The 13,782-nt window shown below is 31.5% G+C and overlaps 1 protein-coding gene and 1 long non-coding RNA gene across 4 annotated transcripts; one reads left to right on the top strand and one right to left on the bottom strand.

The window, feature by feature from the left end:
- Positions 1–2,384: 2,384 nt before the first annotated feature.
- LOC109808500 (SET domain-containing protein) lies at positions 2,385–9,960 on the bottom strand. 3 transcript variants are annotated; one of them, XM_020371528.3, is made up of 12 exons: positions 9,640–9,960; positions 9,044–9,137; positions 8,540–8,668; positions 7,995–8,295; positions 7,736–7,854; positions 7,170–7,302; positions 5,290–5,366; positions 4,465–4,662; positions 3,910–4,099; positions 3,592–3,770; positions 2,903–3,003; positions 2,385–2,827 (listed from the first exon to the last, which is right to left on the bottom strand). In XM_020371528.3, exons 2-12 carry the CDS (start codon positions 9,113–9,115, stop codon positions 2,677–2,679), a joined length of 1,650 nt encoding a protein of 549 aa, XP_020227117.1. In that variant the 5' UTR covers positions 9,116–9,137; positions 9,640–9,960; the 3' UTR covers positions 2,385–2,676. The 3 variants fall into 3 exon arrangements, with proteins under 3 accessions (XP_020227117.1, XP_020227116.1, XP_020227118.1); XM_020371527.3 differs by having other exon boundaries at positions 9,044–9,123; positions 9,640–9,959; XM_020371529.3 differs by having other exon boundaries at positions 7,995–8,145; positions 9,044–9,123; positions 9,640–9,959.
- Positions 4,660–8,612, top strand: LOC145958429 (uncharacterized). The gene is made up of 2 exons (XR_014434210.1): positions 4,660–5,257; positions 8,155–8,612. It is a non-coding gene; the product is annotated as an uncharacterized LOC145958429 (long non-coding RNA).
- Positions 9,961–13,782: the final 3,822 nt, after the last annotated feature.

Genomic DNA, 13,782 nt, shown 5'->3' with positions numbered 1-13,782 from the left:
GTCTCCCACCGTGTGTTATCCTGGTTGGAAACCCACCATGACTCGTTTGGTTGGATCATTTTACTCACAAGGCATGTATGTAGAAACCAAATAATTCATCATAAAATGCATCATCTACCAGCAAAATAAATATATTCCCACCAAAAAACAGGGTCTATTGCTACCCACTTCCCTAACTCCTTTGGACATACAACAATTTGGGTTATTCGTGATCGTTTGATGAAATATGTCCACTTCCTTGCATTACCCACACAATTCATGACCAAAAACCTTGCCAAACACTTTGCGATGGAGATCTTTCATTTGCACGGGGTTCCAAAGAGGATCACATATGGTCGTGACCTTTGTTTCTCCATGTCTTTTGGAAGGAGCTTTTTCGCTTATAAGGTACAACATTTTGTTACAGTTCAACATATCACTACGAAGTCGATGGGAAAATAGAGGTGGTAAACAAATATTTGGAAGTTTACCTGAGATGTTTCATCTCTGACCACCCACAATGCTAGTTTAGTTTTCTTCACTCTTATAAATTCTAGCACAACACTTCTTACCATATAGCCACAAGAATGTCCCATTTTCAAGCATTACATGGATGGTCATCACCTTTTCTTCTCAATTTTGTGCCTAGTTCCACGACCTTAGAACCTCTCCAAAGTTCCCCCCAAGAAAGAAAGATAGTGTTGGAAACTTTAAAGCACAGCCTCCAAAGGTCCTATCAGCACACGTTTGCCCAAGCCAACAAGCACAGACAAGATCACACCATGGAGGATGATTGGTTCTAGTTTCGCCTTCGCCATCATTGTCAATCCTTCATTGCTTAACGATCATCAACCAAGCTCACCAAATGCTATCATAACCCCTTTTTAATGTGTCAATGTATGACTTGTTGCTTCCCTAGAGGCTCACATCCACTCGATTTTTCACATCTTTTTGTTATGTGCTTACAATGGGGTCAAAATTGCCATCCCACATCTCCCCTCCACCCGATCAATCGTATCGTCTTCTTTTGAGAGTGTTTTCCACACAACCCCATAACCCATCCTATTAGTTATGAAAACTCCCCACCCCTTCTAACTCCCTCGCTTCCCATTAACCCAAACAAAACATTATCACCGTTCAATTCCCCCTAAATTATCCACTGTTGATCCCCACTAAGCAATTATTCCTTCCACCTAAACCCCCACGTGAAGACCTACGTGAACAACCACATGCATCCACCCTTCTCCATGTCATTTTAAAGTCTTCTGCAACCCCTACACACGTGCAACCTTTTTCCACTTCCCTTGATCACATTAATTACCCACCGTCCACATCCACCTCTACAAGCCCACCATGTCAGTAACCTTTTAATTTCATCTAAATTCAAATCCCACTTATCAGTCTTTCTTTCACCCCCCCCTCTTCCATGCCTATTATTGTCGATCCTCCTCTCCACAGTGAGGACAAGGTTGGCTCTCAATCGAGGGCTAAGTTAGGCTCAAAAGAATGATTTTAACTTCATATTGGTCAAAGGATTATGCATAACTTATAGACTTAATGTTTTGATTTTATGTCTTTTCGTAAAAGGACTTCCTTAAGTATTGAGCCTGTTATCTTTGTCCCTTTACCACTTAAGTGCAACCTTCTCTTTTTATAGTATGAATGAAGTAATTTAATTTTATTTCAGTTTTGTCAAAGTTTAGTAGTTGTAACCCTAACGTTCTAGTAATCTCTTAAAAGTTGACTTAAGTGAGTTTTGTTGTTTCTTATTTCTACGAATAAAAAAAGTAATATTATATATAATATCCTATTCATAATATAACTCAAAAGTAGATAATTTATAAATTTAAATAATAAATTTAATTGTAGAAGTGATGGACTTTAACTCCAATGAAATTACTTTTACTATTTTTTAAATCTTATATTTTTTTTACCACGTGTCATTAATCAACCATTAATTAATGAATAAACTAAAATCATATAATTTTAAAATTAGAAAATCAAAATTATAGTTTATTTGATTAAAAATAATATATATATATATATATATATATATATATATATATATATATATATATATTATAAGCATGTTCTTAAATTAATATTTTATTGCTTAAAATAATATTATCAGTTATCTTTATCCGTGACATCCGATATCGAAGAAACAAGTAAAACGCACATAGTAATGCTTGAATCACATGGGTATGATGCAGAAATAAAGTCAACACATTTGTTTGAAGCGTTGAACACTATAAAATCAATTTTCAACATAAATTGAGTTTATTTTATTTTTCAAAATGCGATTGCTCCTTTGGTTGGACACTATATGCATGCCGATTAAATTGGTTATTATAGTTATTATTATCAGGACTTTCTTGACCGCATAATTTTAAAGGGAATGTAAATGCGCATACCATGCCTTTATTTAGGCGAATCTTTCTCTAAAGCATTTTGGATGGTATAGGTTTTACATTAGCACTATCAAAACACGTGGCGCCAATAGCTACGGCAAGCAAATGCTTTCTTCACTCTGGAAGTAGAACCATCCATTTCACGTAAAAAAAAGACACTCTGTGCTGTCTGTGTCAGAGTGTAGCAACCAAGCTCGGCCACATAGCGAATGACAGCAAAACTTCACGAATTTTTATAATACAAGATCCAAATGACCATCTAACGGCAATGATCCAAGGTGCTCAATTAGCCTAGGATGTCCTCATCCATGCACTTGTACAGTTCGTTCTTTAACATCTCCATACCAGTGTGACACGAAGTTGAAACAGAATGGGCAATTCGTCTTTGTAGAATTTTAAAATCCATAGCCAAATTTTCATCCCAACTGCAGTTTTCTCTGAGGACAAAAATTATTATGTCACGAGAAGAGTACATGATTTCTTTCTGCAAGTTAACTAATTAAGGTATTCACCTGTCATCCAGATCGATCTCGTCCATAGAATCCATCATGTCATCAAAGATATCTTTGAGATTATCAAGAACTTCCAGCTCATTTTCCAAGCTTCCTTGCAACTGCAAAACAAAGATTATATACATTGAAAGTTGAATCAGTGAAATTTGACGAATAACGCAATATTTAAACTAAACTATATTATAGGAAGAATAATGTACAGGGTGCATGTTAAATAAGAACTTATTTTCCTTCATTAACAATCCTTGTCTTTTTATACATACTATCCTCGTCTTTTGATAAAAAAAAAAAAAAAAAAACTACTTTATAAAGAAACTACAGAATAAACAAATAAGGACAGTTAATGTTTTAAAAATATAAAATATATTCAACTATATTTCATTTAATAAGAAGAAAAAATAGTATAAAAAAAAAGTGATACAGGAAGATTTTAAAATTAATCTTGCAGGAACATTGATATACGTTCGAGTAAAATTGGTAAAAATATAGGAAGATTTTAAAAGTGTTATCGGAAGATTTTAAAATTAATCTTGCAGGAATATTGACTGATATGCGTTCGAGTAAGGAGTAAAGGGGAATGCAATGTTTTGTTTCTCTGCAGTGAGGTCAAACTATGCATTGCATAAGAAACTTCTAGTAAAAAATAAGTTTTGAGAACAAGATAGGATAGGAAGGAGAAAGAACAGTACAAAAGTCTTCGTTCGCAGCATGGGACTTCGAGATCTCCGAAGATTGTCCAATAATGGAGAGGGAAGGCCATAGTAGAATATGTTGTGATTCTTGGAGAGCCAGGTACCCCGCACCATGTGAGTCGTCCAGTTGGACATGGGTGTATCCTCATTAGAATCGACGTCAGAACCGTCAATGTCTGGAAATGATAATTAGTTAGAATATCAATCAGACAGACAGAGCTAGCTCAGCAAACTTGCAACAAAAGGCGCAATAAATTCTGAAGGGACGTTACTCGAGATATGAATGGACAGGTGGGAATGGAGCGATAACATTACCTAACGGAATAACATCATACGGGTTGTCTCCTTGTGGTAAGAAACCATAAAAGGTAATTAGATGAGAGCTGGAGAAGCTCCCGTAGCTTAAGCAACATTCTTCTCCAGATCTGCATGGTCTTGATAGACAAAATTTCAGTGAGTTTGTTGCAGGATCCACTTTTCCATAGTGCATCACATGAGGGCACAACTGTTGTCAGGGTCCAAAAAAGAAAATAAGAGAAATAACATGTGTAGGTGTCAATCACTGCTATGCAAAATACGAGTATTTCTTAAAAGAAAATACTTATCAGTATCCTAGTTAAAGATTGTGATTTCCAATGAAACTTCCCAATAAAAATCTTTTTACATCTGATTCATTAATCAGTGTTTTAAAGGCACTGGTTAAATAACAAAAGCTAATTGAGTACAACATTTGTTCAAATTCCGTTACCTTTAGTTTTCTCATTGAATTCATTGATCAATGCATAATATTTGAAAATCATAAACTTTTATCTAAATATTGAAAAGGGAAGGGGATTGGGAGAGAAAACTTGACAGAGAGAATATACATACTGAATGATTAAGAAAGCCAGCAATAGGGATCAAGCATGTTCTTAGCTTTCCGTCAGAATACATTATCTTCATGCTATTAGTGTACCAAAGTTCACAAGCCCATAAAAATTTCTCCCATGTGTACAGCTCTGGTGGAAATATATCAGGAAAATTATTGGACAGAACAGGGAACAACTCATCATATTGAGCATGCAGGTGCTGCCACAAAAAGGAAGAAAAAAGAAAATTAGAGGGTATGTAGTGAACAAATAAAAGAGTAGTTAACTACTACTGACAATAAAAGAAAAAAATTACAAAGAAAGACACTGAAGAAAATTATTTTGCATGCTAAGGGATATACTACCAGCAATAAAAGCCAAGTAGGAGGGCAATCCCTTAAGACTTAAGGACTATGATTTTAGAGGGTAAACAAAAGGAGGGCAATTTTTTTTATTTTTTAAATTAAATAGTTATATAATGTTGATAAAAGTAAACAACAGACTAGGAAATTAAGCTTATGTTAATTGATCATTCTATTTCTTTCATCTGTAAAAAAACTATTAAATTAGAGAATATTTATTTGAAATTAAAATTTTGTCCTCCCTATTCAAGGGGCGGGCCTATCCCTCTTAAACACAACTCCCAGACATACCCTAAATGATCCCTCCAAGCCTAACAAGCTTTATTTTTGGGGTAATTTGCAATTCTGGGTTATATTTTTTGAATTTAATATTATCCTTAACAGGGGCAGGTACATCGGTACATCTCAAAGGAGGGCAAAACCTTCAGTCTAAAAACAAGCTGATCAATACAGGTGTCATACATAACCTTGGAACAATTGATTACCTGTCTTGCTTGCATTATCTCTTCCAATAGCAAGGTTCCATCTAACATTGTAATTGCTTCAATGCTGAAACTCAAACCTGCAAAGTAAAATGCCAAAGCTATTTGGAAAAACTGGGAAAGAAATTATAAAATTGGCGGTGGACAATGATATTTACAATGATATTTATACAAATATGCTATAAAGTTAATGTTACATCTTTATTTACCTTAGCCCATATAATTAGCCTTGGTATATGATCACTAGGTAGATTAGTTCAGAAACCAAACTATCTCACAGAAACACTCATTCATGCATCATCTCCTTTACAGTCAGTTTGGTACGTTAGTTCTTAAACTCACATTTGTGAAGGGCATTAAGATACAGGGATTCAAATCTAAAGTACATTAAAAGGGCTTTAGGAAAGGAACTTATCTATGAGGATAAAGGTCACACTTGCATTGCTAGGAGGTACTCAGACATTGATTAGGTGGGTTTCCCCATTAATAAGAAATCCACATGTGGATATTGTATATCTTGGAAAAGTAAGAAAATAATGTCATCATAAGGTCAAGTGCTAAAGCAAAGTATCAATCTTTGGCATCAGTTTCTTATGAACTTATTCAACTCAAACAATTACTTCAAAAACTCAGATTTGAGGGGTTTATGCAGATGATACTCATTTGTGATAATCACGTGTGCTACATATCACCTTGGATCCAATGTTTCATGAGAGAACCAAAAATGTTCAGATAGATTGCCATTTCAATAGAGAATATCTTATCTAGAGACAACACCTTTCACTTTGTTAGATTTAATGACTAGCTAATAGATGTTTTCACCAAGTCTTTGAGTAGTACTTAGATAAGTTACATATGTAACAAACTTGGTGCATATAACATATATCTCCAGCTTGAGAAGGGATTACACAAATAATGTCTAGAATCTAGATTAATTGTAATAATTACAGTAATTAGGATCATTGTAATCTGTGTATTTACTAATTAAATTCGACTCCATTGGGTAGCTTAAATATTAAGTATCACCGTGTCTCTCATTTTTCTCTTTCCTTTATAGAATTCATTCCATGACATGAAAATTACACCTGACCAAAATGAATATCCTATGGAAGCAATGCATGGGCACAGTGACTACACTATTTTGGCAAGGTCCATAACATTACCAAACGAGGACTTCTCCACTATTACCATTGGAATGTTAGAAAGAAGTTAAATACTTATATCCCAAAATATCGAGTTCATAAATCATAACAGAATTGTCCTTTCATGCTTGTAATGTAATTGATCGTCATCTTTGAGAACTTTCCCCACTATCAGATAAAACAAGCAATAGTACAACCACCATATTAGCCATTTGGACTTAAACAAGCTAAAAGGATATAAGAAATAAGAAATGCTTCCCACTTGATAACAAGAAATAGCCAGACCACCTGTAGAGCTAATCTCCCATTGGTCTTTCAAGAGGATAAATAGGCAAGCAACTATTAAAAGTAGAGACAATAAAAAGGGACAAAAGTTACAGGCCGCTTAGAGCTAAATGGGTCTGTGCCTCATGAAAAAAAAAACATAGAAGGGACACCTACACATAAAGGTATCTCACTCTTGGAAAGTTATTACTCAAAACACTTCTATATGGTTGATAACAAATCTGACAATAGAGAAATTCAAGATACAAATTGAGTAGTCACCATATAAAAATTGTATAATTGGACGTCCATCGAATTATTAGAGTTACAGTTTGCAGGTACTGTTCAAAGCCCTAGAAAAGCACCTACAAGTGTTTTAAGCATAAACATCTCCGATTCTCCATGACTTGTAACTTAGGGGAACTTACACAATTTATATCTATGTGTATAAAGCATGTCATAATAAAGTAAGATTACCTGTATTAAATTTTTCTGGGAGTGTGTCAAAGTAAATTTTGAATTTTGAATCACAGTTGTACTTTTCTTTCATACTCCATAATAGCAAAATTGTCTCAGATGATATGCCATCAATCTCTTTTAAGACACCATACTGAATTGGATAAAGCAATTATCAGTTATTAAGAACATAATGGAGTGGTGAACATACGACATTTCTCCCTTTCTATTTATTTTAAGAGTAATGTAACCTACAATAAATGCGCATATCCTTATCAAGAAAGAGAGATCAATGTCCAACTAGATAGTAAATCTTTCCAACAGAAAGTCCTCCCATTAAGGATGGTCACGTTAACTAACATCCTACATGACCTTATTTTGTAAAGCCAATGAAATGCAGGTATAAAATAGGAATTTATATTCAACTCTGAAATAATATGGCACCACGTTGAATGCAGAGGAGATAAAGGATAATTTATTATCATTCAATAGTTGTTTGGAACAAATGGCAATTAGATTATCGTAGTAGGTTTCTTAAAGAGGTTCTAAATAAACTATGTTCACATTTTTTCACCAAGGAAACATACCATATCAGTTTCATGCACATGCTCCTCGGATATGATAGTGGACACAGGAATTTCCAAAGCAATGTCTCCAACTTTTAGATCTTTCCTGGCTATTGCACCCCGACCGGCTCCTTCAATATCTGTGTATGTTAAGGAGGAAAGAAATTTGTATTATATTTGTTAAAGGAAAGCTAATACCTGTGCAAAGGGAAAAAAAATCATCCACTACAAACCACTTAATGAGAAAGCAACTAAAAAGCAAAGTCACAGTGAAACTTACAAGCTATTTTTAATTGTGTTGTTACACCATTGTTTTCACCCCATTCTATCAACCGTTCTTCTTCGTCACAACTGTGTTCTTTTTCAACTATTCCCTTCACACTGATCTTGTCCCCATATTCTGATATTAAATCCAGAATTTTTTGGCGTAACTGTTGCAGGATATTTGTATGGAGATGTGAACAATTAGAAAGTGGTATGTCAGTGAGCAAAACAATTGAGTTGAGAGCCTCCAACTCATTCCTGGAACTGTAAAACTCCATTGATGCGCATACATCATCTTCAGCAAAATAAAGTTCCAGCTGAACTTCAGTAAATCAGTTAATTCAAGACTTGTTAAATTCCCAAAAGTGAAGAGGGGAGTAGAAAAGGACAAAAAAATCACGGTGTAATGCATTTCTGTATTTCTTGTCAAATAGATTGAGAAGATAACCTGACTACATAAAGATGTGTGAGAAATCCCAAGATAACTACAATCCCTTAGCTCTAGTCTGTCCTTAAATTGATGAGTAACTATATATTACAGAGAGTATTAAAGGAAGTAACCTCATTTAATTGTATGATTCGTGCAATATGAAGTAACACCTCCACAGTAGCATTCATCCAGCCAGGTTTTGAAGAGCTCTTGAGGTATATCCGTTCTTTGGGACTAAAACCCTTACTTTGTAGTAATTTCTGATAAAAAGACAATGCAGATCAGTCAGTAAATAGAAATGGCTAAGGACTCAGAAAAGATAAACCACAGGCAGGTATTAGCATGTTTAATCATTGTGCAATTTTATTGCCTTTAAATTTTACTCATGATAACATGATATGGAGTAGTTTGCTGCCGTTTGTCACCTAATTTTTATCATATTTGAAACACCTCAACCAGAAAAAATTATAGAATTTCGTAGGAATATATATTTTCTATTATCAACAAATTGAAGGCTTTCACCATTTTCTTTTCGGATTATTAAGGATTTTTTATTACAAAGAAAATTGAGCTATAAACAGTAAAAAACAAAAGAATAACAAGATGACATTTGAAATTGATTGTCTTATTCTTACCTTCTTTTTGTCAAAGAAAGGATCCCTTTCAGATAATTCAAGAACAATTGAACACTCCTCATCATAATCCATGACAGCAGCTGAAGTGAATAGTCTGAAGTCAAACACTAATCGTAAAAAAAATATAATGGCAATTATTATCGTTATTGTAAACAGAAGTTCCTCATTGACACTTATAAATCCCTGTCAATGATTTATCATCAAAATGCTAGAACACGAAATCCAGAATTTAATCACTTTCTACTTTTCCCCACGTTTATATCTTTTAGATTCAATAACATTTCAATATAAGCTCAATTAGCGAAATATTAGCAGGAAAAAAAATACTAAAATAGGAAGCAAAAAAAAAGCAATAGAAAAAAAAATGATGATGTATTTGTGGCAATAGAATGAGAAAGAAAGAAAAAAAAATTGAATATCACATTCTTATGCATGTATGAGAGGAGTGAAGTTAAAAATGAATTTCAGCAATACTTGAGAGTAGTGCACTTGTTCGAATCGCACCATACAATGACTGCGAATCTTCTTTGAACACTTGGAATTGTTCAGGAAAGAAACAAGCACAAATTGAGATTAGAGTCCAAGCAAAACGTTACCACAACACGGTAGGCTCGAAAAGAAATTGCGGTTGCTTCAGAGAATAGTGCGAAGTTCACTTCGCCGTTCTCTCTCAACTGAAACCACCAACAAAGCCAGTAAGAGGGAAATTGAGCGGCAAAAACAGAACATGAGCCGGTCACAGTGAGGCACAAAATGTAGCCAGTTCGGTACTTTGCCCTCGCTTCTTCAAAACTTTTGATCCAACGGTTATGCAGATGCTATCAATATCAATTCTGACCGTTGATTAATGAGATTACATTAGTTTAAGATGGAAACGCTGCACCAGAAGACAATCCTCGACAATGATTCTACTAATAAGTTCATCCATTTTGTTCACGGGATAATGGGCCTCTCCAGAAGCCTAGTAAGCCCACCTTTTGTTGGGTCATTTTAAGGAGTCCCTTTTTGCACTATAATTTTTTAGTTGCATCATTCTCATTTTTTAAAATTTAATCCTAAAAAAGCATTTGATGTATTAAAAATTTTTAGTTTATGAATATTATTTTTTAAAATTTCGAATTTTAATTCTATAATGTAAAATATTTTTCTGGAATTAAAGTTATGGAGGCGATTTGATTTGTAATTCATTACTATAATTAATTTTTTTATTAATATTTGGAAATTTTAAAATTAAATTTCTGAACGAAACGAAAAAACAAAAATTAATGCCACTAACGAAGTTCATATTAAAAATATTTCCTAACAATTTGAATTTCCAACAATTATTCTCCTTCTTTGGGCTCATAATAACTTTTTATTTTGATCTAATATGATAAATCAGTTTAGAATTATAAAATTTTAATTTGAGTTGTAAAAAAAAATGCATAACATTGAAATGTTTAATTCAGTTTTAATTAAACTCGGATGTTGGTATAGTTATTTTAGCAAATAAGAATGAATGTGAAAATCTACAAAATACTACAAATAATAGCAATTTTGGATGTATGAAATAAATATGAATAAATTAATAACCAATTTTATCCTCGTATTATTATCCTCTCTCCTAAGTCGTCCTTAAAATAATAAAATTGTTTTAGTAATAATTGGAATATTGAATATCCATTGTTTTAACTCTTTAAGTTTTGAATGAAGTTTAGGGATTAGTTTGAAGATTTTTTTAAAAATGTATTTGAATGGCTACTTAGCATGATTCATACATGTAGATTACTTAAGTAATTTTTTAACTTTAAAGACCACATAAAAAAAAAAATACTTCAGCAATGAAATTGACTACAATTATTTAAGAAGATGATTGATATCTATACATAATTTTTTAAAATAATTTTATCTTTAAATTTTTAAACAATGAAAATTAACTATTTTTATAAATCTAAAATTGAAATTCAAGATTTTAAAATTTAATAATCAAATATACTACCAATTAATTTAATAAATAATGGTAATTTTTAATATTTTTATTAAATAAAATATAAAAGTATATCGGTTCTATTAATATTTATAATAATTTCAATCGTAATGATGACAAAATTACCATAATTAAATGAATGCAAACGATTCAATAATTACATATTGGTACTTAGACAGATGGGATGAAAATTGCATTAATTATTATAAAAGAACTAAGAAAGATTAAAATTAGAGAGGAATTAAAATATGCGTTTTTATGAGGAAGACGAAGAGACGAATTATAACACGAGAGATCAGACGCTTGTCTTGTCAAAACCTGATAAATGTCTCTTGAAGAAGCTGTAGGGACATGCCTTTTTTTTGAACGTGCCCAATCCTGAGGTGTATACAAACGTTTCTTAGGGAATTAATAATTAAGGTGTTGATTGTCAATATGAAAGAACTTCAATATGCTATTTTGTAAGTTTATGATGAAAATTTGATTTTAATTCTAGCTAAAATAACTTTTAAATATAAAAATTAAAATGCAAAAGCCTTAACCGCGACTATAAACTTTAATTTCATGGTGAAATTCACGTGCCAAACCAATATTAAAAGAACATTATTTTTATTTTATTTATAGGTTGGTGTCCTAAAAGATAGTACGGTAAGTTGGCAAGTTATAAAATGATAGGTTAACTTAGTTGACATGTCAAAATTCAAAAGAAAAATATATATTAAAAGAACATTATTTTTATTTTATTTTTAACACAAATCATTTATTGTAAAACATATATATAGTATATCCTTTTTAATTGTATAAAATACAAACTTATTTATATTTACATTTAATATTAAAAGGTTATAAATAAGTTAAGGATAAATTAGATATAAGGGGATAAAATAGGTTAATAGGTTGAATTATCTATTTTATCTTTGAGTTATGCTATACAGTCCGAAAGGATCTTCGAATTATGGTCCGAATCTTTAAAATATTAATATTTTTTAATAAATTTATTATAAAATAATTATTTAATTTAATATTTTATAATTTATATTATTATTTTATTTGTTTGGAGAGAATTTTGGCATTTATATTCGGAAGCTGAATCATTTTCCTTCAATTTTAATGAGTTAGACAAATTGATCTAATGAGTCTAATCTGCTTTGTGACTATAAAATTTTGTATATTTTTTTTTACTAAATCTTGTATGATTTTAATTTTGTTTTTAATTTATAATTGATATAATATAAAGATTAAGTGCGTGTTTGGATTTATGTTTGAAGAATTGATTTACTAAAATCAATTTCCTGGACGCAGAAGCTATCTTTTTCAGCTTCAGCCAAAATTAATTTTTACCTTTAAAATCATGTGATAAAAAAAACCCAAATATCCATTCAGAAGGAGGAATCACGTTTTTTTTTTTGAAGAAAATACGCGTGTTACCTTCATTCAACGCGCATCCAAACACGCCCTAAATACAAAATCTCACCATTATTAAAAAAAATTGATTGAACAAGTTGTATGAGTTGTTGTATAATTTTCTTAATATTCTCATTAAATAAATAAATAAATGAAAATGAAGACCAATATGCTCTTTTTTCCTAGTCCCAACAACACCCTCCACCTTTGTGTTATAGCTTGTGGAGTTGCTATCGACATGCGTTGATTTTAGTGGTGGAGGAGTTTGCACTATATGTCATGCATTCATTGCAACGGTACGAGGGGCCAGTTTCATGATTGAGACGATTATGATGTAAAATTTCATCCTAAATGGTGATCTTAGAAATATTTAAAAGGCCATGGCTATTCTAATAGTAATCGCATCGATAAAAAAATAATAATAAAAAGTTTAAAATAGAAGAGAAAGACTCTCAATTTAGCTTTTTGTGGTAGTTTCTTTTTCTTCATTAAAGAGGTTTTTTTTTTCGCTTTAGAAGTAAATGTTTTTGTCTAACTTCACGTGATCTCATCTTAAGGAAAGAAAAAAGTTCAGAAAAGTTGAATCAAATACTGTCTTGATAAAATTATTTCCGTATGAGGTCCAAGTTTGTTTTACATTAATTGTCTGTGTAGAGAAAAAGTAATTACTCCACATAAACTTTCCACTAAACAACAATTAATGGGCATGTGTTTTCAGTGAAATCCACATACATTTTACCTAATGATAAAGTGAAAGTCAGAAATAAAGTATTTGAAAGTGTGGTGCGAAAGTCAATTATTTCTTTTTTGTTGGTTCATTTTTCACGCCCAATTAAACTAACTTGACATGTATACACAAAATTGGTCCAATTACTAGAGTTATATCAATTTTTTTTTAAATACATATATTATTTATAGAACACTATTAACAATTTTTCAGTGAAAATAGAATTTTTGAAACTATGTATAAAGAAAAATTAAAATAATTACTTTTATTATTATTTAAAAATATTAAATAAAATTAATTACAAAAATTTAATATAAATATTCCAAAGATAATTTTAAAATAGAATAATATTTGAATATTTTCTTATTAATTTTAAAAGTCACACTTTTTTATACATAAAAAAAATCTCACTTTTTTATAGCATTCAAATGAGAAGTTATATCAGATTGAACTTCGAAAATTATACACACGCTTCTAATCCTATAAAAGTCACTTTTTGTGGAATATGCTTCTTTTTAATTAGCAGCCAAGCTCGTTACACTATTGCATTTTATTCTTGGCCTTTATTTTCCTCGAGTCAATGTAAATATAGAATAAATAAATGTGTATAAAAAATGAAAAAAAGTAGACGTAGAATAAAAG

This window comes from Cajanus cajan, chromosome 5 (assembly GCF_000230855.2).
Source record: "Cajanus cajan strain Asha chromosome 5, NIPB_CcT2T_4, whole genome shotgun sequence".
In the NCBI taxonomy this organism is placed as follows: Eukaryota; Viridiplantae; Streptophyta; class Magnoliopsida; order Fabales; family Fabaceae; genus Cajanus; species Cajanus cajan.
This window is presented reverse-complemented; position numbering and strand designations above follow the sequence as displayed.

Coding starts and splice junctions, on each gene's coding strand:
- LOC109808500 (XM_020371528.3), bottom strand. CDS start 9,115: ATGGATTATGATGAGGAGTGTTCAATTGTTCTTGAATTATCTGAAAGG. Junction 7,855..7,994: donor AACACAATTAAAAATAGCTT/GTAAGTTTCACT, acceptor TAACATACACAG/ATATTGAAGGAGCCGGTCGG. Junction 4,100..4,464: donor CTGGCTTTCTTAATCATTCA/GTATGTATATTC, acceptor CCCTGACAACAG/TTGTGCCCTCATGTGATGCA.